The 25451-nt window shown below is 42.7% G+C and overlaps 1 protein-coding gene across 1 annotated transcript; it reads right to left on the reverse strand.

The window, feature by feature from the left end:
• Positions 1-10358: 10358 nt before the first annotated feature.
• LOC125539658 (alpha-mannosidase At3g26720) lies at positions 10359-25001 on the reverse strand. Its single transcript, XM_048703160.2, has 29 exons — positions 24619-25001; positions 24428-24511; positions 24038-24126; positions 23760-23934; positions 23508-23627; positions 23212-23298; positions 23059-23130; positions 18093-18206; positions 17472-17572; positions 17279-17372; positions 16998-17165; positions 16818-16907; positions 16671-16736; positions 16485-16541; positions 16096-16315; positions 15870-16003; positions 15578-15649; positions 15429-15488; positions 15250-15321; positions 14794-14841; positions 14545-14664; positions 14215-14280; positions 12257-12369; positions 12059-12143; positions 11586-11702; positions 11407-11502; positions 11054-11101; positions 10902-10970; positions 10359-10801 (listed from the first exon to the last, which is right to left on the reverse strand). The coding sequence occupies exons 1-29, from the start codon at positions 24820-24822 to the stop codon at positions 10583-10585; spliced, it is 3060 nt and encodes a 1019-aa protein (XP_048559117.1). The 5' UTR covers positions 24823-25001; the 3' UTR covers positions 10359-10582.
• Between the last annotated feature and the right edge of the window lie 450 nt (positions 25002-25451).

Raw genomic sequence — 25451 nt, forward strand, 5'->3', positions numbered from 1 at the left:
TTTGGGTATTTATGGAGCTGAGATTAGGGTTGGAGGGGCTACGGGGCCCCACAAACTTTTAGGGCACACCCCCCCTAGGGCGCGCCTGGTGAGCTCCTGGCCCATCCATGGCTCTTCTGGCCTCCTCCCGAAGCTTTGTGGGTGTCTTCTTGTCCAAGAAAAATCGTCAAAAAGTTTCGTTCCATTCGGACTCCGTTTGGTGTTGATTTTCTGTAAAACACAAAAATAAGGAAAAACAGCAACTGGCACTGGTCACTGAGTTAATTGGTTAGTCCCAAAAAATGATATAAAATAGTATAATAATGCATATAAAACATCCAAGATGGATAATATAATAGCATGGAACAATAAAAAATATAGTTACATTGGAGATGTATCAGGAACTCCTCTTTGTTCTTGCAGATGCGGTAGGGGGGAAATGGGGGTTGGGTTTGTGGGTGGGCCCCACGAGCCGGCCCCGCTGCTTATAACTGTTCACCACCTACTGCCAGAGTCTTCGACGGTAGTGTATAACATCCTACCACTAAGAGCCTCGACGCTAGGGTTGACGGATCAGCCAGAGGCCGTTAACTTGTGCTGACGTGGATGAGTGGCCTACCGTCAGGCGGCTCGGCGGTAGGTACTTATACCCTACCGTCATCGATCCCGGCGGAAGGAAAAAAGGGTCAGATCCTAATTTTTTTAAATCAGGGTCAAATCGGGCTAAACTTTCCAAAAAGGGCCAGAACACCAAATTTGGCCTGCCGTCGACACCAGCCACCAGGGGTAGGAATAGGATAGCTCACGTCAAGCGGCAAGATGCCAAAAGGAGGGGCGGAGATGTCAAAGGCAACGAGGACATCGCAGGGGTGGGTGGCGTACTCTTGCCAGCTTGCCGCTCACCAGCTTGCCGATGCAACTCCACTGCTTTTCGCTGCTCGTCTTGACCATGCACGCCAAATCCTCCACTGATTCTTCTATGAATATACAACATGCATGCTTGTGCGTATTCTATCTAGAAAGAAAATAAAAATCTTCCGTTAGTCAGACCAAACCGAAGTCAACGTTTCTGCTGACATGCCTCCTTGATCCGTCCCAAGGGTGAGCTTGGGTGTGATTTTCATGGGATGACGCCGGTGGATATGTTGCACGGGAGGGCTGAGCTTGGGTGTGATTTGCACGGGATGACGCCGGTGGATATATTGCACGGGAAGCCATCACAGCTACCTGCTAGTTCTTGGCACAGAGCGGGACCCGACCCGCAGCAGCTCTGTCATGCCCTTCCTTGCCGTCCTCCATGGCAATGATGGACCACCGATCGCTGGAAACCGGATCCTCTAACATTGAGAAGAAAAGTTAGAGAAGCTACAATACCCTAACTTTTCTTTTTCTATCCATATGATTATGGCTAAAATGACTTAAATTAATTTGCAAATTGATAATCTACTGTGTATATTTATAGTAATTACATACAAACAAATTGATGGTGAAATAAAATTAATTTTAAATTATTTATATCTACAGTAAATATCAATAGTAAACAACTTACTAGCTACCTACTAACAGTCCCTAACTTTCCTTCTTCATTTTACGAGTTAATTGCAAGGAGATACCACACTTGCGCACATTGTAATGAGTCAGTACCATTGCTCGTGCATGTCGCAGTTCAGTATCATCTCAGAGCCTAGTTGTTGCAAAAGGGATTGACCACTGTATAAGTGTGTATTGATAGTGTATCTGACAGCCCGGGCCCACCTGTCAGATGACACGGTGGCCAATCGGCGCGTGACTGGTGCGCTGACTAGGATGAGGCTGGTGTGGTGGGTCTAAGCGGGCTCGGTCGGCTTGGTCGTCGGTTGGACCTCACTCTCGCTCGACCTCACTCTCACTCTCCCTCCACTCTCCGATTCGCCGCCGCCCGCCGCCACCTCAACCAGCTCGTCGTCGCGCCATGGAGGACGAGAGCAGCCAGGACTCCAGCGTGTAATACATGAACCTCTCCGACGATGAAGCCATGCATTACCGAGTGAGTTGTAGAGCTAGGGTTAGGGTTAGGTTATCCGATTTGGGAATTTGATTTGATTTGGGGATTGTCTCTTCGTTTTGCTCCTGTAGTTCCCTGCTAGCATAAGACCAAGGCTACAGTGGCATTGAGACAACACCCATCGTTCTTTGCCATAGCATGGTGTGGCGGCTGAGAGGCGTGTAGCATTTGAAGCATTTAACACGGGCAGGAGGTTCTTACTCTGTCCTAAGAATGTAAGATTCTGTAGAAATCTATGTGTTAATTTTATTGTTTAATCTAGCCATGTGCGTAGAATTGTCCAGTGCATAGAAATCATGTTCTTTAATCTAGCCATGTGCTAATGCACATTGTTTAATGAGTACTCTGGTTTAATTGGGTAGCTGTGATGGTCATTTTGTAGCCATTTAGTACTAATGATGCTAATCATTGGATTAGAAAATGTGTTGATGCTTTCCATGTATATTTAATTTGGCCAGTAATTTTATAGTAGGTCAACAACTTAGTTTGCAGTGCAGATGATCATTGTTTAGTACACAAGAGTACTCAATTTGCCAACTATTTGATTGTTTAATGTCAGAGAGACTCAATGTCAGATGCTCAAAATTCAATGAGTGTTTAGTGTCAGAGGTTCATTCTTTAATTGGCTAGATTATTAAAGTTGTTGCTCAAAGATGCTTAAAGTTCATTATTTAATTCAGTGGCAGATGCTTAAAGTTTATTTGATTTGTATTTCATTGTTTAAAGTTAGATGCTCAAAGTTCGGTTATTATTTAAAGCCAGTTGCTCAAAGTGTATTTCTTAAATAATTTTCCTAGGAGATTGATTTTGCACATGCTATGTTTGTTTATATTGCAAGAAGATGACATTTGTGGTCTTGTTCTCTGGGTTGACCCAGACTGGCCTACTACATTGTAGAATGCCTTGTTGAAGCTATGGGAAATGTATCATGACAGCAAGAGTGATAGGAGGAAGGATAACCTGGAGAGTTCACTCACTATTCACCATTTGACAGAAGAAAAAAATAATCTAGAGGCCAACTATGACAAATTGGTTGAAGATGTGCACCAACTGTTCAATGCTCAAGAGGATAGGATGGTAGATTTCAGCTATTTGCAGGCTAAGATGCAGAGTGTAAAGGTTTCTGAGTCAGTTGTATCTGACATGAAGACAGAGATGGGGAAGAAAGATGCAGAGATCTTCAAGCTGCAGGAGAAGTATAAAGTACTGATGAATCTGACAAAATCTCAAGGCACTCATCCAGAACCTGAAGTTCAATCATCTAAAAGAGAAGGAAGTGCTTAGTACATCCACCAAGAACCTGCAGTTCCAGGTTGATGAACTCAAAAATCTGAGGAAAAGCTCACCCAGGAGAACACCCGGCTGCTCCTTCACATCAGTGATCTCAAGAAGGGGCATGACAAGCTCACAGCGAGGGATCTGCTAAAGATTCAGATTGCTGAATTGTTGAAGTCAGAGGAGAAGAACAAGCAGAAATTGAAGGAGATCATGGACATCTTGTCAGAATGAAGATGTAAATGAAGAGGAAGAGCAAGAGCAAGATCCATATCAACATGAAGAAGAAGAATGCTTGCTTTGCTGACCTTTTGTGAAGTATGGTGTTGTTGTGAACTAAGTTGGAACTATGTTGTTGCTTTAAGTTGTGACCTAAGTTGAACTCTAATATGTTGTGTAAGAATCTACTAATTATGTTGCATCAAGCTATCCTTTATGATTTGAGTTGCTTGTCATAGTTGGTTGATATGTTACATGATTTAATTTGTTGCTTGTTATAGTTGCTGTCATAGTGGTTACTCTACTCATTTAGGGTCCGTCGACGCCGAGAACCCCCTAGACCATAGTGGTTAGTTATTTAGGCTCCGTCGACATCGATAACCCCTAAACCATAGTGGTTAGTCATTTAGGCTCCGTCGACATCGAGAACCCCTAAACCATAATGGTTACTCATTTAGGCTATGTCGACGTCGAGAACCCCTAAACCATAGTGGTTAGTTATTTAGGCTCCATCGACATCGAGAACCCCTAAACCATAGTGGTTACTCATTGAGGCTCCATCGACGTGGAGAACCCCTAAACCATAGTGGTTAGTCATTTAGGCTCCGTCGACATCGAGAACCCCTAAACCATAGTGGTTAGTTATTTAGGCTCCGTCGACATTGAGAACCCCTAAACCATAGTGGTTACTCATTTAGACTTCATCGACGTCGAGAACCCCTAAACCATAGTGGTTAGTTATTTAGGCTCCGTCGACATCGAGAACCCCTAAACCATAGCGGTTACTCATTTAGGCTCTGTCGACGTCGAGAACCCCTAAACCATAGTGGTTAGTCATTTAGGCTATGTCAACATATCAAACTTAACTCATCACACCATATCAAACTTAACTCATCACACCATATCAAACTTAACTCATCACATCATAACAAATTTAGTACTCATCACTTCATAACAAACTTAGTACTCATCACTTCATAACAAACATAGTGGTTACTCATCAGACTTAGTACTCATCAAACTGGGTACACATAACATTGTTCACAAACATAACCCAGATGCACACATAACATAGTTCAAAATATTTTCAAGTAGCATAACCCAGATGCACCCTCATGAAACTCAGTTTTGACCTCCCCTACTGGCATTAAAAAAGGACATCCATCCAGAATGACTTATTGGGTCATCAGATGCCCTTGCACCAGAAGTTGAAGCTCCAGAGGAAGATCTTGGAGCAAAGAATGGCCTTTGGTCTCTTACAGCAGGAGATCTAGCACCAGTTGCCCTTGCAGTAGCAAATCTAGCACCAGATCCCCTTGCAGCAGCAGATCTAGCACTAGATGCCCTTGCAGAAGCAGATCTAGCACCAGATGCATGTGGGGGCTGTGATCTTACAGGTGGAGTAGCTTCATGAGCATTCCTTGATCTTGCAGGTGCCTTGCAAACAAAAAGAAACATGTTAGTAAGTCAAACATGCATGGTATTTACTCAAAATACAGTATAGAAACCATAGAACTAATTAACAAGGGATTACCACATGCTTGTTTTTCCTCATAGCCAGCTCTGGTTTTAGTTGAACCTTGCAATTGGTGTACCTATGTCATTGAAGTCCACAATTACTACATGTTATAGTGGCCATTCTAGAACTATCCTTTGGCTTTGGAACTTCAAACCTGCCCTTTATCCTCTTCTCTTTTTTCCTTCCTCTCTTCACATGAAATTCAGGTGGATCTATGTCTGGTCCAGATGTCTTTGTCCAGTCATGTTCACCAAGGACAGGATATATCATAGGTTCATATGATGCTACGTAAAAAGGTTTTTTGAAGAATATAGAAACATAGTCCTCTGGAAACCTTTTTGCCTTGCTAATGGAAGATACAGCATGGTTGCATGGTATGCCAGATAGGTCCCACTTTCTAAAACCACATGTATGCATGTCCAAGTTGACTGGATGTGTTTGCTGCCCACTTGTCACTTGCCATAGATTTACACCAGCTTGAATGGGTTTGTAGTACCTGGCCCTTTCCTTTTCCACCTCTAGCTTCTCAGCATAATGGGGTGTGATCTCCCACATAGCTGCCTTTCCTCTCTCTCTCTCTCTATTCCTATGCCACCTCACCATCTGCTTGTCCTTAATACCATCAACCATAGTCCTAATAGGTTTTCCCCCTAAAATCTAAGATGTACTTGTTGAACACCTTTGACAGGTTGTTAACAAACAAGTATGTCTTGCAGTTGGTGTCAAAAGCATGTCTAGCCCAATGCTGTTTAGGTATTCCACTCAGCCACTTCCAAGCTTCCTCACTCTCATTTTTCAGATCATTCATTGCAATGTTAAACTTGTGTTGGTTATAAGCATAGTTGGAATTATCCATGCATTTATTTAGATCTTCCCCCCTAAACCCAGCATTTTGGAAATTTGCATATAGGTGTCTAAGGCAAAATCTTTGATGGCAGTTTGGAAATACTTGATTTACTGCATTTAGTAGCCACTGTTCACATAATATAACACTAAGCTACTAGAGTACTGAAGCTACTATCTACAACATAACTTATATGCATAAAGATAAACAAGGAGATGCATACCTTCTGTGTATCAGACATGATAGTGTAAGGGGCAAATTTACCAACTTCTCCTCCTAGACATATCTTCAGTTGGTGCAGAAACCAACACTAGTTTGCTGTGTCCTCTTGCCCAACTATAGCAAATGCAAGTGGAAATATGTTGTCATTGCCATCTCTGCCAGTGGCTGCTAGGATTTGAGCACCAGTATTCAGCTTGATAAAGCACCCATCAACACATACATTTAGATGCAAACAACAAACATGTATAAAGCTATCATCTACAAGCAAATGTGGCATGAACATTAAGAAACATTCTAAATAAAGCAAAGTAACATGTAACTAACCAATGAATGGCCTACATGCATTGAGAAATCCCTCCCTGGGTCCATTTATGCAGAAGAACATAGCATGAAACCTTGGTCCTAAATGTAGTCTTTTTGTTGTAGCTTTTGGAGTTATTGTTGCAACAACAACTCTACTTCCAGGGTTTGTATCCATGATGGTTTGGGCATAGTCCCTCAACCTAGGATACTGCTTCTTATGCTCTCCTAATACATCTTCCACAGCAAGGTTTTTGGCTCTATAGGCCATGTGCCTGGGCACTTCAACACCATACTTCTCCTGGCAATTGTCAATCATATTAGCTATGCTAGTTGTTGGGTCAGACCTAAACAGTGACTCATATATTTTAGCAAGCCACTTTGCACTAACCCTGGATGACTCTGTACTGCTTGGGCAAGTGTGTTGTAGCCTCATCTTTTTGATAGCAAATGTCTTTTCCCCTTTGATAACTGCAGCAACTATGAAGAACTGGCAGTGCTATTGTTTGCAGTAGGCAATGATCCTTTTGTCTGAGTTTCTGTGGTACCTAAAATTTCTGGATTGTGTAATTTGTAGGATCAACAATGCTTCTCTGAATTCATGCTGATTCTTGAAGCACATGTACATACATAACTGCTGATGTGGTTGCTCAAGTTTATAATTGTACCATATCCTAGGTTTCCTTTTCTTTGCCCTATTCTTCCTGCCTTTTGTAGGACAAATGCTGGTGCCTCATGTCCATCATCACTGTCAAACAGCAAGCCATGATCTTCTTCATCACATGAAGGACTAAAATCAGGTTTCTCCTCCTCTAAAACACTAGAGTGTGACCTAGTGGTGGGGCATCTCCTGACTTGCAGCTTCTGCCTCTTCTTTGCAGGTTCCTGTATGGGTGATTTTTCTCTTTTAGTTGGAGTACTCCTTTCAGTTGCAACATTCACCTCCTCCTCCTCAAATAGATCCTCAACATCAGTGTCACCCTCATGATGCATGGGTGGTTCCTCTTCTGATTCTTCATCTTCTTCCTCTGCCAGTTTCTTCCCCTCTATTATATTTGTGTGTTTAGCTAAAATGTAGTTATCAGTGTCATATGCACCCTCAGAGTCAGTGTAGCTCCTATATCCCTCCTCTAAAAATTCCTCTTCCTCCAACACAGCTTTCAGCTTCCCCTTGACATTTCTACTCTCTTGTGTGCACATAGCAGTAGGCTGAGTTGGATGCACTATACTACTGCCGCACTGACTTTGAAAAAACTACACCATGATCATCAACAACAAGCACAACAGGCTCACTGAGATCATAAAAACAGGTGGTTCATATAAAACTATAGCTAATTCATTTGGTCTCTGATGGATGTTACCCTCACTAACTAAACCTGACTCTGAACTGACGGGTGTTGTTGCCCTAGCTAACAAATTCAGAACTAATGAATCCTCATACTGCTTCTTTAGCTCTTGCAATTTGATGTTCGTGTCAATCAGATCTAGTCCATGCTCTCTCTCAACTCCTGTTGCAGCTTTATTTCTCATGTGATATAGTTCATCATTAAAATTAAATCCTACTACTGTCAACAGTGCATACAGGTTCAGAAATGTGACATCTGAGCTGCAAATCTTCCTATCCAAATTATGCCCAGCATTAAAGTGAATCCTAACATCCCATATAGCATCATCTAACCTACAAGCCACGGCAAAATTGAAATATTTTCAGTGCTTTAAGAACATTAACCCCAGCCCTATGATTTGAACAGACAGAAGGAAAAAGGAGGGACTTACAGCACTCCATCCGCTCCACTGGTCCAGTGATGGCTTGTGGTTGGGTTGGCCAACCACATCTTAGCGAGCCGCAACCATTGCTCCATGGACAGGGGCGCCTCCTCCTCCTCCTCTTCCTCGCTGCCGGTGGAGTTGGACGACCTGGAGCAGTCTAGCCCCACGTGGTCATCGCTCCTAGGCCGGGAAGGTCGTCGTAGCCGCCCACGACACCGCCGTCGCTGGGAGTCGCCACAGCCATCGCCTAAGATCCACGGGGAGAGAGGAGATGGAGAGGGAAGAAGGAAGGATAGGGTTCGTCTGGTGGGATCCGGCTTGGTTCGACCGAGCCCGCTAAGACCGACCGCGCCGACCTCGTCCTGGTCAGCGCACCGGGCACAGGATGATTGGCCAGCGTGTCGCCTGATAGGTGGGGCTGTGATATCAGATACATGGTCAATACGGAGTTATACTGTTGTCAGCCTTTTTTGTAACGATTAGGCCAAATAGTGGTACTGAACTGTGACATGCACGAGCAATGGTACTAACTCGTTACAACGTGCGCAAGTGTGGTATCTCCTTGCAATTAACTCTCATTTTACACTAGGCAACACTGTAGCACCATGACTTCCTTCACAATGTTAGAGGATCCGGTTACCAGTCGCTGGTCCAGGGTGAGCCAAGTGAGGGACCAGCGAATCAAGCAGGGCCCAGTGGACAGACAAATCAAGAGAAGGAGTGAGATGCGAGATGAAGGATGCAGTCGACTCGGCGTGATGGACTTTGGCACCACCTGTCAGTGCATGTGCATGTGCGTCTGCGTGTTGGTATTAAGCCAACTCCAACACTACACCCCAAACGGACATCTGTTTTGTTCGGACTTTGTGTGTTTGGGTTGGCAAAACAGACATGCGTGTCCGGATGCGGTCGTCCGGTCGTTGATGCGTCCAATTGGCCACTCCATCCCAAAGTTTGTCAGCATTTGGACTTTCAAAATGAGATCCAAATTTAGACCTAAATAGATACTGCACATATTTTAAAAAGATATATTTTACATAAACGTTCACAATGTCTCAAGGCTGCACATTCAAACTAAACTTATAAAACTATAAAGACATAAAAAAAACTAGATTTGGCTATTGCCGCCGTGGCCGTGGCCGTCTTCAGTCACCGCCATTGTCATCCTCGTCATCCTTGGTGAGCTCGATGTAGGGCGGCAACTGCCATAGGTGAGCTGGCGGCCCTACTGGGCAGGAGGCACCTACACCACCTCTAGTCGTGGCAGATACGGCGACCATGCTCGGTGCCCACCCACGATGGGGCCACGGAGACATACTCCGGCGTGCATGGAAATGTCTCCATCCACGTCCATGACTGGCCCACCAATGCTGGGTTCCAGGCCGCGGCGGTGGGCTCCTCGGACACCTCCTCCATGGCCTTCTCCTTGACCATGGCCAGCAGCTTTGGGATGGCGACATCGCCTACGGCGGAGAGGGCAATCATCTCTTTGAGGCCCTCCCATTGGGCTTCATCGTGCTCCTGGACGGAGTCCTCGAGCGCCCGCCTCATGAGCTCCGCCTCCTCGGTGGTCATGGGAGGTGGTGGTGGTGGGGAGCGGCGAGGGGGAGGGGGTCGGCGTTAGCCCACGCACGATCGCGCGACCGAGGCAGGCTGAGAGCGCGCCCATGGCGGGCTCGAAGCACGACCGGGAAAGAAGGGTTGCCGCCGTAGGTCGTGCTTGTCACGGAGCCACGTACCCCATAGCGGGGAGTTGATGACGTACCTGGCGTTGTTGACGAGGTCCGGCGGCGGTGGATCTCCTCACAGTGGTCGTGGCTGCTCACGGGATCGGAGGAATGGGCACCTAATCCGCAGAGAGGTGCCAGTTGTTGGGGAGGTGCATGTTGCTCCACGGCAGTGGTGTCCCCATCTCCCAATAGCGCTGGCAGATCTCAGCCTTGACGTACGGCCGAGCGCGCCGCAGGGCCGTCGGCAGGGAGAGGCTAAATGCGGGCATCGCGGAGCTGCTGGAGCGGCGACAGTTGAAGGAGGAACCAACCTCATGGCCATGCTTACCCTTGCGTCCGGGGATCCACTTCCACACCATGGCGGACAACGAGGAGGTGGATGAGAGGAGGAGGAGGCGCGGCCGCCGGAGTTAGGGTTTTCGTGTCGGGGTTCGAGGAGGCACGCAGCTCCGGAAGTGAAAATGTGTGGACTAGGCAGGGAGGATCTTATTCCATCTTTGAGGAGCCACAATCATCTCGTCTTTCTGAGCAGGACACAAAGCCTAATCGACCAATAAAAACACATAAAAACGAACTAGGACTTAACCTCTAACTACAATATTTTGAGTTTCCGCAAAAGAAAATACAATATTCCGAGTCGCAATAAAACATTACAACACCGACGGTCATCGGCATGCTGCTTAGCCGAGATGTTCGGCGAGTCGGTGGTCAAAGCTAATGACAAATGTGCGGATCTCCATGGGTGCCAGCTCGACGAGGAGCTTGGAAGGATCCACGGGACGTCCACGGACCACATTTTCCTTTGGGGGAGGCCCTCCAACCTTCCACTTCAGCCTCTTCTTCTCCATGGCAGCGCGCTCTTGGTTTGCCGATAGGTTTGTCTCACTGATCTTGTCAATCTGGAGCATTAGGGTTGGAAAGGAAGTGAAAATATTCATCAGGATCCAATCAAAATGTACATAAAAGCATATATATTTAAACAAGTTTAATGAATATCACCTTTTTATTTGGGAATACCCTCTTGAGGTCGACCCTCGCCGGAACTGAGAGATCCTTATGCTCTCCAGCCTACATGCACAGTACAATGTTTACAAAACGTGCAAATTGGATCTGATTGGGGCAAGGGGAAGTAAAGGATCAAGGTTTGAGACCTCGTATAGGTGAGCCAACCGAAGAAGAACACTTCCATCTTCAAGCTCCTGTACAATGCTCAAGCGTTTTAAAACAGTATATGAAACGGTTGTTTATAATGATTGCCACCACAAACGAACCCACGTAGCATTTTCATCAATATTCTGTGGTATCGATAACAGTTGTTGCAGCTAACTCAAACCAGTAGGATAAAAAACTAACTTGCGCCATTGCAAAAAATAAAATAAAAATAAATGCTACACTACTCAGAGTTATCAGATCAGTAATCTCTTGCACAGTCTATACCCAATTTCATTTTCCTTTTATAAGGAGATAAGATAGCAATGGTCCATTCTCCATATACACGACATACCTGGAGAGTAAGCAACGCGATATTTTCAGGAAAGCTGTAAGTTGGATCCATTGCAGAGAATGATGAAACATGCGAATTCACCCAGTTGCTTCCATCCTGAAAAGTACGAGTAGGGAAATGTTCAATACGACAAGAATAGCTGTTTGATCGATCACAAGTGCAACAAAATTTATATATACCTGCTCTTGCTCTGAAAACGCAAGAAGAAGAGGGGAGTACAGTTCCTGACCAAATGTACGACGCCACCTAGCTCCGTCTCCTTGTGGGTCAATTTTGAGATAGTATTTTCCTTCAATCTGTCCATATTGTAATACATTGCTTTATTTAAAGAAGGTTTCCGCACAACATTTGCTTGTAAAGAGGGAACCCTTGTAAATAATACAACAAATAATCGATCTGCTATGGTACATCAAACACCTCTTCAATATATGTGGGAACGGGATTTGGTGAGAGATGAGTAAATTGCTTCCTCTGTAACAAGAGTTGACCAAACCAATGGGCTATACACCAAGAGTTGACCGAACGGAGGCAAAGAAAGAAAGAAATTTTATAAACAATGTAATGATGCCTATATTGCTGATAAGATTATATTTCAGTAGCAAACATCTAATTCTGAATTCCATCCAAAGCACATGGTCAGAAAGATACTTACAACTAGTCCTTCACATTGATCATCCAAACATACTTCTTCATCTAATGCTTCCGCAACACCGCGGCCATCATCATGGACTAGCCTCCTACACAAGGAGTAAGAAATATTTAACGAAGAAGAGGTGGAAAGGAAAAAAAGAACAGCTAAAGGATGAAAGAAGCAAGAAAATACTGTGCAACTGTGCTCCGTGACATGTACCTGTGTAGCATTAGCTCTATTTGTCCATCCTTTATGCTAGAACCTCCAACAGACCTGTCTACGAGTACAGACAACTCTTTGGTGCCATCTTCCACATAAATTCCAAGATTAACCTGAAAATAAATACATAATTATCTATCAATCTGTATACAAATCTGCCCCCACCACAATCTACAAGCAAAACTACAGAATAATTTGCAACTTTGGAGCTGACGATTCCCAATTTTTTCAAATATTGACAAAGTATGAATAACCTCACTCTCAACATTTTAAATTATCAGCCTTCCATAATCACCAATAGCCTCCCGCCTACCAAAGCCTTCCAAATACAACTAAATCTTCATTTCCTATGCCACAAATTGTTTTTCGAGGATCAAATTTCTATGTTACCATCTTGTATGTCACCAAATGCAGAGACTTGCGTCATATGTCATTAAATGTCAAAATTTGTGTGTCTTTTTGGGCTGCGAGATCACATAGCTACACAATTACATCACTACATGTAGAGATAAAGTCCTATTCTTAGAGTGCTAAATAAGTGAAGAAGAGAGTTGCTTTAGCTGTCATTAACTGTCTGTTACCATCTACAGGTAGAGCCAGTGACCAGAAACTTACTCCTTTCTATAACATAGTGCGTATAGATTTTTTTTAAAGCATAGACTTGGTCCCTCAAGACTTTTTTTGGATATTTGGTCCTTCAAGTCTCAAAACTGAACAAGTTTGGTCCAAAAACAGATTTTGACCATGTTGACTAGGGTTGACCAATGAACAGTAAATTTGAAAAAATAGTAAAACAATTCAAAAAAAACTTGTTTTTTTGGCATCCAATATGCTCAAGTTCTGAAGGTGCGTGTAAATTTTCATTGTGTGGACACTCAAGGAGCTCATGGCAAAAAAAATACAAATCTACTCTAGTTGAACAGTAAATTAAAAAACAATAGGTCAAAAATTCAAAAAATCTTAAATTTTGTGGGAACCAAAATTCTTGGGTGCGCTAGGTTCATAAAATTTTGTGTGGTGTTTTGACATACGAGGAAATCGTGGCAAAAAACAAATTTTGACTCACAAAAAAAGCCAAAATATTTTTTTGCTAGAGCTCCTCGGATGTTATTTGAGAACAAAACTTTACACGCACCTAGCACACCCAATCATCTTAGTTGCCACAAAATTTCAGACTTTTTTGATTTATTTTTTGCTATTGTTTTGAATTTACAGTTCAGGTAGTCGATTTGTATATATATATTTTTTGCCACGAGCGTCGAGTGTCCAAACACTATGAAAATTTTCACGCACCTTAAGAAGTTGAGCATATTGGATGACAAAAAAATCAGATTTTATTTTATTTGTTAGCTATTTTTTGAATTTACTATTGATCGGTCAAACCTGGTCAATGTGGTCAAACCCGTTGAACGTGGTCAAAATCTGGTTTTGGACCAAACTTGTCGGGTTTTGAGACTTGAAGGATCAAATGTTTACCAGAAAATCTTGAGGGATCAAGTCTATACTTTTAGGGAACTTGAGGGACCAAAAACATGCTTTTCTCTTTTTTGAAAAGGCAAATTTTGCAAACTTCGATCAAGTTTATAGAGAAACTATTTATACCTACAATACCAAAATTATAAAATATGAAACTACATCTTTATGATAAATCTAATGATATATCTTTGGCATTCTAGATGTAAATATTTTTCTCCACAATCTTGGTCGAAGTTTGTGAGGTTTGACTTTTCAAGAAATATGTATGCACTACATTATGAAACAGAGGGAGTATCAATTACAAAGCAAACAAAAAATTCTCGACAAACAAAATACCTAATAAACTGAGGGGAAAATGCAAAGTGAACTCTGAACTACTTTCAGATGTTCACTCAATGACGGAAAACAATGAAAGAAGCCATTTCTTAGTGATACTAGTAAGCTTCCTTGTTTAAAATATAATAGAGCAAACAGGAGTTCACCGGATAATAGTTTCCTGCAATGGGTTGGTTTACTTCAATCTTCCACTCTGAGCGATAATCCTGTACCTGAAAGAAAAAGGGTATCTTGTATACTAAAATAGGTAGTATAACATAATGGTGCACCATAACAACACTTATTTTATGTTGCAGCTGCAGTAATCCTCTATAACATTGTTAGATTCTTCCCTCGAAACTAGCACAAGAATCATTAATACAGTTATTTGTGCACTATTTTTTGTGCTCACTGCATTTATTAGAAAGGCAATAGACATTTTTTGTCTTTTTTTTCTTTTTTGGAAAGGGTCAAGTGCTAGTGCTAGTGAATCATACCCTTTTGATGAAATCACGTCCACTGGAATCGGTATAAAATGTTCTGTCTGTTGCCATGCTAGTAATAATTTCAGTTGATAGTTCTTTTCCATTTCCATCGTCTACTGGTATTGGTCCAATCTATGAATAAAAACAATTATTAATGAGATGTTAGAAATATGTAATGGCATAAAAGAAACAAGACGAATTAATTATTATGCAAAATGTGAAGGCCTCAAGAAGAAACCAATCCAAGGTGCAATTACTCACTATGAACTCGGTTTCCACATAGTCCTTTTCCTTGTAAACTCTAGTGATCTGTACGAAGATAAGAAAGACTATATCAATTATCAAGCATTCAAAAGTAATTTAAGTCAATTAACAAGGAATGAAAAAACAGAAAAGTCCATATTCTTGGCACTATCAAGTATCAACCTCAATTTATTTTAGATATGCAATTTCACCAAAAGGCATACACATCAGTATTTGCCTGATCTAATCAAAAGATGTTGAATGGACAATAGTAAGTCTAATGAGTCTAAGGTGTACGCTAATTCAGAATGAATAGCATTACAATCAAAAATTTCAAATGAATTACGGTACTGTTGCTGTAGTGACAGAGATGTGTGCTAGAAATTCGTTGAGAACCTTAAGATCTGGCAAAAAAAGGAAGCAAGTAAATCCCCATGAGTGGTGGTTCAAACAAACAGTATTCATATTATTAACCTGGTATATCCATGAATTAATCTGCTGATGCACTTCATCCAATATGGGCCCGCGCAGAATCGTGGGAGGAACCTTGAAGTGGGAAACATAATTTCACGTCAGACCGATAATGAATCTTTTTTAAAGATCTCCTGTGATCCATTCACTATTTTAGAGATACTTTGGTCCCTTCTTCATACCTGACCATCAGTTTTGATAGGAACGGAACCGTTGGGGCGAAATATGTATGCTCCTGAAGCCTACGGTCCAGGAAAAAGAAAACAGATGCCAGTATTAGTAATTTCTACTTTTGAGGTAAAATATATTATTTGTCGAATCCCTAGTGCACCTGAGGATCATCTCCGTCTCCATGATCTTGTCCTATGTAATACTTGTACTTCTGCTTGAAATTTTCTTCAACCTTGAAATATGTTAATGGTTCTTGAGTACAAGTGATTCTAGATAACATGCAAAACAAAAAGCGAAATTTGATATCCAATACCACAGTGGACATATGAGCTGCTAGGGAAGATAACCGTGGGTAATCTTAGCATACAACTTCTGTACTACTTAAGATGAAAGCAAGGCAAGAGGTAAAACTGTTTCAGATTAGAAGTAATGCTTAGGAATTGGCAAATTACCCGAGTCTTGCTATCGGAGTACCGGGATAATGCTCCAGCTGCATCATATTGAAGTTTCAAATGCCCTTGCCCAACTTGCAGATTCCTACTTTTACTTCCCTGAGGGTATAGAGTGGATGGCGAAGAGATAGATGCTGAAATGTATATAATGTGACAGAAAAATTGTCAAACTTCTGAGTGATGCTTTCTATTTTGCTGCATATCAAGATGAAAGATATGAATTCACCTGATCTCTTTCCGCTCGAAACAAAATAAGTGTTAAAACCAAGTGGTGGTACCGAAGCAGAAAAGGCAACCCAAAACTTAGGTTTTGAAGCAGGCGATGTGCCCAAATAAGCTTTGACATGTTTGTCCCGTAGGTACGATGAGGCATTAGCTATTGGCAGAAGTTGCGATTCAATTTCTCTTCCCTTAGAATCATGAACAACAATTGAGTCACTCATGACCTGTTAATTTTACAAAGAGGCCAATTTAGTTCTCATTCTATAATATAGAAGTTTCATGGTAGTGGCACTATTCATAAGCACATATATTCATATACAGAATAGATGGATGTATGAATGATCAATAAAAACCAACAAAATATCATGTTTTCAGGGAACGAAATTTGCATACTGGTATGCGGAGGACATCCTCTCGTTCCCATCCAAGAGAGTTGTACACAAGAACAACCTGTAACGAAAAGATGAAAACACCATATTAGATGTTGCATGGGTTTACTTGCGAAGAAAGTATCATGGATTATTTTAAACCTACAAAATTTCATCTTAAAAAGAGCCATGAGTTAAGAACAGAACTCACCAAGCTTTTGCCTTGAGAAAAGTTCTTCTCGGAAAGGGGACAATATGTAATATTCAGGAGAGGACACTGAAAAAAGAGATCAGTAAACAAAGTCATTTAAGTTTTAACTAAAGAGGGAACTTTGTTAAAGAAAACCTGCAAACCGACCTGCCCAAAATTTGTCGTTGGGAACGAACAACGAGAATTTGAGCCTGACTCACTCAAGCAAGCAAGAGAAGTCGAAACCAGTTCCTCCGCCTGGAAAAGAATCAAACCAAATTAAACAATCCATTAAATCCCAAAAGAAATCATCAAATACGAATTACATCAATTTTCTCGATTAGTTACTTTCTTATAGCCAATCGATAGTCTCTTCGCATAATCATCTGCAACGTGTTGCTTCTCTGTTCCTGTAACAGCATCATGGTGCTGGACAAGAGCTAGAGCATCTCCTAAACTATCTGTTGTGAAACCTGACTTGCCTCTCCCAATGAAGAACTCCAGCTGCCTAGCTGCCTGAAAGTGAAAACATATTGACCTTTAAGGAAGAACACCACCAAGTGACCAAGACAGTATATCATTTGGTGTTGGATATCTGGAGGGCAACATTAAAATAGTAGGTAAACTACCAAGTAATATCCACTCATGATGCGGACATATCGTTTTAAGGCGGGTCTGCTTGTGAAGTAACCTGTCCAGTATGCATTGCGCCTATCTGCATATCTGACCGAAGACACACAGCCATATGAACGTTAAGGAACAAAATACAAAAGCAACGTTTTAATTGTACTAATTATGAATATACTCCAAGATAGAACACACGGAAAGAAATCGTTTGTCTTGAGAGGCCATGGCTCATTTGCAGAAAATTTTGCATCAGTGTAAATGGAAGGTGTGGAGTACAGAGCATTCACACGGCCATCCTGAGGTATGGTCAAACAGAACAATGGTGAATTATAATGTGTTAATAGGTATTTTACATAAAATTTAAGCATTATTTACTTATTTACCAATTTAAAATGCTCAAAATAAATCAATTATATCCTTATCTAAAGCAAAAAAAATCAAATGCATCCCATGGCATGTTCCCATAGTGTGAGAAGACTGGAAGCATTTCAAATGTATTTCATGATTTAGAACAGAGACAATCGTGATGGTGATAGCTCACGAGATATGATTCAGTAGTGTTGTGATTATAAGTTTGTCATATAGCTATGAAGTTACTAAAGAAATACACCATCTGCTTCAGAATATAAGCAGTTTAGGTCCTTTGTACTTCCCGTCAACTTCTACAATAGAACCAAGTCCTTTTCGCAAAAAGACAAAGTACCACTTGGACCATATTTCTTAAGTACTCATATGTTGTTTCGAACAAACACAAGTATATATTTCGAAAATCTAGTGATATCAATTTGATATTGTCATTCCAGGCTCATCATTTACCTTGTTCACATAATGAATTAATCTATCCATCTGTCTGAACCAACTTTCTGCGTATTGATATTTGAAGTCTGTTCCCATTGTAAACATGATATGGTTTGTCCTTGTGATATTTGCCTACAAAAAAATATAACGAATATAAATTACGACAAACACATGTACACACGTGTGCAATGCATGTCTGAACATAAGTGATTTTGGTAAAAGAAGAAAAGCATTAGACTGCATTACGAAAAGAAATGCAAAAGAATATGGTCTATGAATGAATTCAGAAATGAATATTATTGTTGTACAAAAAGAAATATTACAAGTGTTATCCCTATTGGTTGGTGACCAAAATTGTAAAAACAAAGGAAATTAACCAGCGGGCTCCACATTCAATTATTTACTTTAGTTTTCTTTCTCTCCTGCCCTCTTTCTAGACCCATCTCCAAGCCGCTGCGCGTCCTTGATGGTCACTGTTCACACCAATCCCACTGTCTCAACTGTTAGATTGAGTATGCGAGCGATCAGGATTGAAGCTTTAGATTCACTCAAAACTGATACACTATATACCGGTGTAGGTATAAGTAGAACAACAACTTTTAAGTATGAAACGATGCGGTTTAAATAACAGGAAATCAATTTGTAGAATGGTATGCATTTGGCTTATCAGCAAAACCATGTGCACGCCATCAGATCGGCCTCACTATCATCATATTTTCCACCAGCCACATGATCGACTTATTCTAGGTCCTTCCCTACTACTGGCCTCGCACTATTTTTGGAAATTACAACCACCACCCATGGGACCTTGGAATGGGTTTGCCGTGCACCTAGGATTATCTATATCTATAACTATAGTACTATATAGTGTACCAGTTTTGAAATTTTGAAATTTTGAATCCGAAGCCTTCACCAGTAGAAAAAGGGGCTTTGGTTTGGCCAGAAAAGAGCATTAGTACCGGTTGCATTACGAACCGGGACTAATGTGAGCATTAGTCCCGGTTCGAGCGGCTAGGGCACCGTACAGGCATTACTCCCGGTTCACTAGGGTGCGATGCCCATTAGTACCGGTTCGTGGCACAAACCGGTACCGGTTTGTGCCACGAACCGGTACTAATGATGCAATTTTCAGTTTTGTAAAAAGCAAAAGAAAATGATAAAACTTAAAAAGTTAAAATCCTTCAAGATGTAGTTATGTTACTACATCTACTAGTTAGGAAAATTTAAAAACTTAAAATTGGACATGTTTTGCAAAAAGTGTAGGGAAAATGTAAAACGGCTATAACTTTTGCATACGATGTCAGAAAAAAACGTATAATATATCAAAATGTTCAGCACGAAAATCCGCATCCGGTTTTGACAGCCTACGGCCTGTTTGCAAATCTTTAAAATCCTCAAATTCTAAGAGGAAAAAAAGTTATGCTCAAATTTCAGTTTTTTTGAATTTTCGTTAAATCTGGTCAAACTATGGTCAAACTATTTATTCAAGAAGTATTAGTGTTAATAAATAATTATTCAAGAATATTAGTGTTACTAAATAATTATTTCAATTTTTTTGATTTTTTTGTCAAACTTTGGTCAAACAATGGTCAGACTACTAATTCAAGAAATATTAGTGTTACTAAATAATTATTGTTTTTTAGAATGATAGTTTCAAACTCAAACAGTGAAATGTGTGACTTCATGCTCAAGCTAAACTCCTGAGGGTTAACAGGATTGACATCTTAATATTGTCAAGAAAACAACAAGTGCAGACTTGGAAACGAGGGAGAATAGAACCCGGAAGTTAAGCGTGCTCAGGCTGGGGTAGTGAGAGGATGGGGGACCGTTCGGGAAGTTAGATGATTTGGAATGATGAGGGATGATTAGAGATTAGAGGTTAAATTGAGCAGTGACGAGGGCTGATTAGCATAGATTAAAATAGCCCGCGAAATAGCCGCGATAGCTGCGCTATGGCTGCCCAGAGCCTTGCCGCTACGCTATGGCTGCTGCCGCGAAATCCTCCACATATCCCTCTAAATGGCTCAAAAATCAGCAAAACCCTCCGGAATCATCTCTCCCACCAGAAAAATCGGGTCTAAAGGGGGGGAGGGGGGGGCTTTAGTAACGACCATTTAGTCCCGGTTCCAGAACCGGGACAAATGGCCTTTTTTCTACTAGTGCTTGAATGTGATACCAGCCATTGATTGATGCTAATCCAATGGTCTAGGTTGTTGGGATTCGCATCTACAGAACCTAAATGTACCCAGATGTGTCTACATTCTTCTGGAACCAGCAGCGCGTCAGTATGATCTGTCCACACACAGTGAGCTCACAATCTCACCTAAGATTATTCGTAATATCATAAGAAAGAGAGAAAACACCCAAAACAAGATCGTTGCCCATATTTTGTTCCTATGAAGTTGTGTCATGCAATTCCAACTTAAACATGCTTTGCACGTATCGGAGTACTATTTCTAACAAAGAAGAGGAGATTTGCTTGTGCTAGCAGTTCCGCAGGCGTAGGTTTAGAAAAGATAGTCTTGCAGCATCTCCAAGCGGACCACATCCCCCCACACAGACATACTTCTCCCTATATGTCCAGATAGATAGTCCGTATCCCATGCGGATCCCCAAACTCTGCCAATATTTTTAGGTTGTCTGGCACCCCTCAAACCCAGCCCATCCATGGGGCAGCCGACTGACAGACACATGCGAAAACCCATCTGTCCTTCAGGAAGGTCATAGGTTTGGTGCCCTCATTCATGGTTGGCGCACTACCCGAGGGGCCAATCCCCGGCTATTTAAGCCAACCGGTGAGGACAAACCCTAGCCGCCCCTATTTCCTTCCCTTTCCTCCAATCTGCATTGCCACCGCTTCCCTGTCTGCATCCCATTCCGCTCTGACATTGCTATCCTCCATGGTCCGCGAGAAGGTCATCTATCACTAAATGCTTACGTCAGAGCGCCGGATGGAGATCGCGACGAAGATGCGTGTTGCCGAGGTACGGAGCACCGCCCACATTGCGCCTGGCCTACCTCCGGGCGCTCTAGACCCGAGCTCGAAGAAAGAGGAGGAGGAGGAGGGACCATGGAGGCTGACCCCATGGCCCGAGGTGGAGGAGCCGTTCCATCTCGCCAAGCCATGGAGGCGAATTACCTCCTGACAGAGGTGCAGATGGAGGTCGAATGTGCGGGTGCTTCCGCCTTCATGTCACTCGTTGCCGATCTCATCTTGGTGGACGAGAACCAGGCCATCCTCAAGTCGCCCCAGTCCGAGCGGGAGGTGGCGGCGAACCATCATGTTATCCACCTCTCCGACGTTCGGCAGGAGCGGCTCTTCGCGGACGAGGAGGAGGAGACACCCTCGATTCACCCCGCCGTCAATGACCATGAGACCGGCGGCTCCGACAAGGAGGTCATTGACATCGACTTTGGACGATGAGTTAGATTAGGGTAGTTATTGTTTTGCATGTAGCTATTTTTTTTTCTATGTATGGTGAACTACGATATGATGAAATCGACGTTGCATGGTGTTGTATCTATATCTATATCTATATCTATATCTATATCCGTACCAATATAAAAAGACCCAAAAGGGCAGATCCAATTAATCTTGGTCATCAAATCATGCCAATCCAACGATCTAGACTGCTTCAATGTCAAGCGCTCAACACGTTTAGCGTGCAATTAATTCCATGCCAAATATAATGTTAATCACATAATAACACGCAAATAATATCCTACTTAATATCCGCATGCACTTATTAAGGGTTAGATATGACCGGGGGGGGGGGGGGGGGGGGGGGGGTTGGGGGGAGGAGGGGGCGGCTGCGGACACAGACAAAAGAGAGGCGAGGCAGCGTTGTCCACGGACGTATAAAATTTGCTATGTACATTTGGAGGTGCTCTTAAAATAATAGCTTTTCAGCATGAAATGCTTAGGTCGAAGTAACATTGAAATCTGAAGCTGCATTTTCAACGTTAGGTATGAACTTGTGACTGTAAAATCCAGATGGCCATTCTAATTTGATAAAAAAAATTGTAGTAGACCAATGGATTCTCATCCAGCATGAAGATATATAGGAGACACTCCCTTAAAAACATAAGTAGTACAGGATTTATCAAAAAAAGAAGAGTTAATTACACAAAACCACAACTTCAGGTTAACTTATAACACTTTACCACAACTTTTGAGTTTTTAAATAAAAAACCACAACTTCAAGTCAATTTATAACACTTTACCACAACTTTTGAGTTTCTTTAACACAAAACCACAACTTCTGAACTAATTCTCAACATTGAGCTCAAATCTATCGGTCAACTTCTTTTAATAGCCAATCTGATTGATTGGGCCCACATGTTAGGACCTAAGTTGGAAAAAGGTGGCATGTGCGCATCTCCTATGTGGCCTACCATTTCCTCCTCTTGCCATCCCGTACCGGCGCTATCAACTCCACCGACGCATTGAGCAGGGAGTTGGTTGTTGGTGGGGTGGTCGAAATTCTGCGACAGGATGATCACTCCGAGCATCCTTGAAGGCGAGGTTTCTAGTGTCGCAAAGCCGCACCCGTCCGGACTATGGCATGGTCAGGCGGGGCACGCGAACTAGACAAAGAGGTCTTGGGGAGCTGCAGGTGAACGCATCGTCGAGGATACGATGATGTCGTATGCAGACTGCTATGTTACACATATCCAGTCAGCGCCACGTAGGAGGGAACTTGCTACCTAGAGCCTGGCATGTGGGCCAAATCATTCATATTGGCTATTAAAGTAGTTGACCGATAGATTTTGGCTCAATGTTGAGAATTAGTTCAGAAGTTATGGCTTTGTATTAAAAAACTCAAAAGTTGCGGTAAAGTGTTATAAGTTGCCCCGAAGTTGTGGTTTTGTGTTAAAAAACTCAAACGTTGTGGTAAAGTGTTATAAGTTATCCTGAAGTTGTGGTTTTGTGTAATTAACTCAAAAAAGAAAACATATAGGAGACCTAATGACCCTAATGTACCTGTGCCAGCGCTGCAGCAACAAAAGCATTCACCCGTTCTTCAACATTGTAATCAAAAAGAAGGGGATCATCCTACACAGATAAAAGTGATGAAGAATTGGATTATTCCTGGTGTTGACTGAACTAACATATCTGAAGTTCTCGTTAATTTACCTGGACAACAGGGGACTCAGCACCAATCTCAAAATAAAACTCACCAGTTGGTGGTTCATAACCACCTGGGAAGATACCAGTAAAAATCTGAAAGAAAAATGAGCATAACAATAAGGGAACTGTTACAAAATATATATGCTTTTCTATGGTCATGGTTTTTATTTGGAACATGCCACCTCGTGCGGTGAACTGCATGCCGCTCGCAGCGAGAAATACTGCGAAGACGACCCCATGATCATCAAAGTGATTCACAGCACTCACATAGTTACATTACGCAAAAGGAAAATGCTACTCACATCAGCTGATGAGCCAAAGGTCTTAGAGCTCCTCCATACGACCTCAAGCTCTTTGGTCCCCTTCCTCCTTTTGTGATCTTGGTAATCAATCCGGGAGAAATACAAGGCATCAAATCCTACCTGAATGAAAGACAGTAAAATGTGGTTCATATAATAGTGGACCATATAAGGAACTTTGACTTAGTTTTCTTTTCTCCTGTGAAGCATCGTCAAAGTCACACAAAATCTGAAAGCATGGCATAAATGGATTACCTGTGCGCCGAGGAGGTAGGCCTGAACTGCAGAGTGCCCAAACGGATCAATCTGCCAGCCGATCCTTGGGATCTGGCCGAACTCCTCCTTGATGAATCTGTGCCCCAGCGTGGTTTGATCAATCATGTCAATGTAGTGCACGGTCGCCTCGTCGTGCATGCACATGCCCCCATTTCTTCAGCGTCGATGGATCACAAGGAGGGATATGCCATCAGTCAGATATAGAACAGAGACATGGTTGCCAAAACGGAAGTTGTTGAAAGAGCTAGCTAGCGTACATGAATTCCAACTGTCCGGAGCTGACGAGCTCCTTCACCGTATCCTTGATACTGTCGCTCTGCTGCCTCCACCATCTCTGGAAAAACGCCTGCAGCCAACCAACCATTCATATATAAACAGTTAATTACTGAAGAAAAATCACAGCATCAGACCCAAAAATGAACCCACATTGTAACACCATCCGTGCCATTTGGTTGTAGAATGAATTGAAACAGCCGGGTTGCAAAGCAAGAAACAGAGCGGTTACAGGTGGTAACATTGCTCTGCATCCTCCCCTCCCAGGTCCCAATTCTACAGCAACAATCCCTTCTAGTATAAGATATCATATGATACGCACACTCGTGCGTATTCGAGGAATTCTACAGCAACAATCTTGACAGGCTGCTTACCTGCTCGACGTAGATGAACTTGCGGTTCTCGTCCTTGAGCAGCGCCGGCACGAGCGAATCCAGCACGTTCTGAACGCACGCGACCTGCCACCAAAAACACCCACATTCGGCTTCAACCAAGTCGACGGACGGAAAACAGGGGTAACAAAAGGAAAAATCTGGGAGAACATTTGGAGCGGCAGAAGTCGAACCTGGATGGAGTTGTTGGAGCCGACGTAGTACTGGTCGACGGTCTTGAGCCAACCGACGTCGTCATGGGTGTGGGGGACGACGTGCACGTTCAGCTTCCCGTCCACCACCCCCGCCGACGTGTTGTAGGGGATGTACACCCCCTCGCAGCCGCCGCCGGGCCCGAGCAGGACGGCGAGGAGGAGGGCGAGCCGGACGGGGGCCATGGGCGCCGGCGCCGGCGCGGCCACTCAGGAAGTCTCTCAGAGAGAGAGAGAGAGAGAGAGAGAGAGAGAGCGGTGGGGTCGGTGGCGGGTTGCGAGAGTGACGACTGACGACTCACTGACTGCGTACCCCGGCCGGCGGCGGCGGGCCAAGTCGACTAGCTACTTTGTAGTGAGGGTCGAGGAGTGTAGCTGTGTAGGTGCAGGTGGCCGCATCCATGCTGTGCCACGTCGGCTTCGACGGAGATGCACATGCTGTTGCATCTTTACGGCAGAGTATAATAATTTATCCTCTGATGACACTGTTGGGAAGTGTAAAATAGGGAAGGCGAGTCAGAGATCCGGCACGGTTCTCAGAATACTGTAGATTATGAATTGATTCAAATCACATCCCCTAAGGGCACGTCCCCTAAAACGGACACCGCGTCTCTCTGTTGACCAGACCGGACTGAGGCTGAACACTGATACGGAAACCGGCCATCCAAAAACTTATCATAAATTCTGATCACATTTGATGCATATTTAAATAAACTGGATAGCTTTTATTTAAATTTAGATGACTCTTACATAAAAGAACCGGATGGTTTTCATCTAAATAGGAGCACATTCATTATATTTTTGACATATTTCAA

Source organism: Triticum urartu, chromosome 2A (assembly GCF_056163025.1).
Source record: "Triticum urartu cultivar PI428250 chromosome 2A, HENAU_Tu73, whole genome shotgun sequence".
Classification (NCBI taxonomy): Eukaryota; Viridiplantae; Streptophyta; class Magnoliopsida; order Poales; family Poaceae; genus Triticum; species Triticum urartu.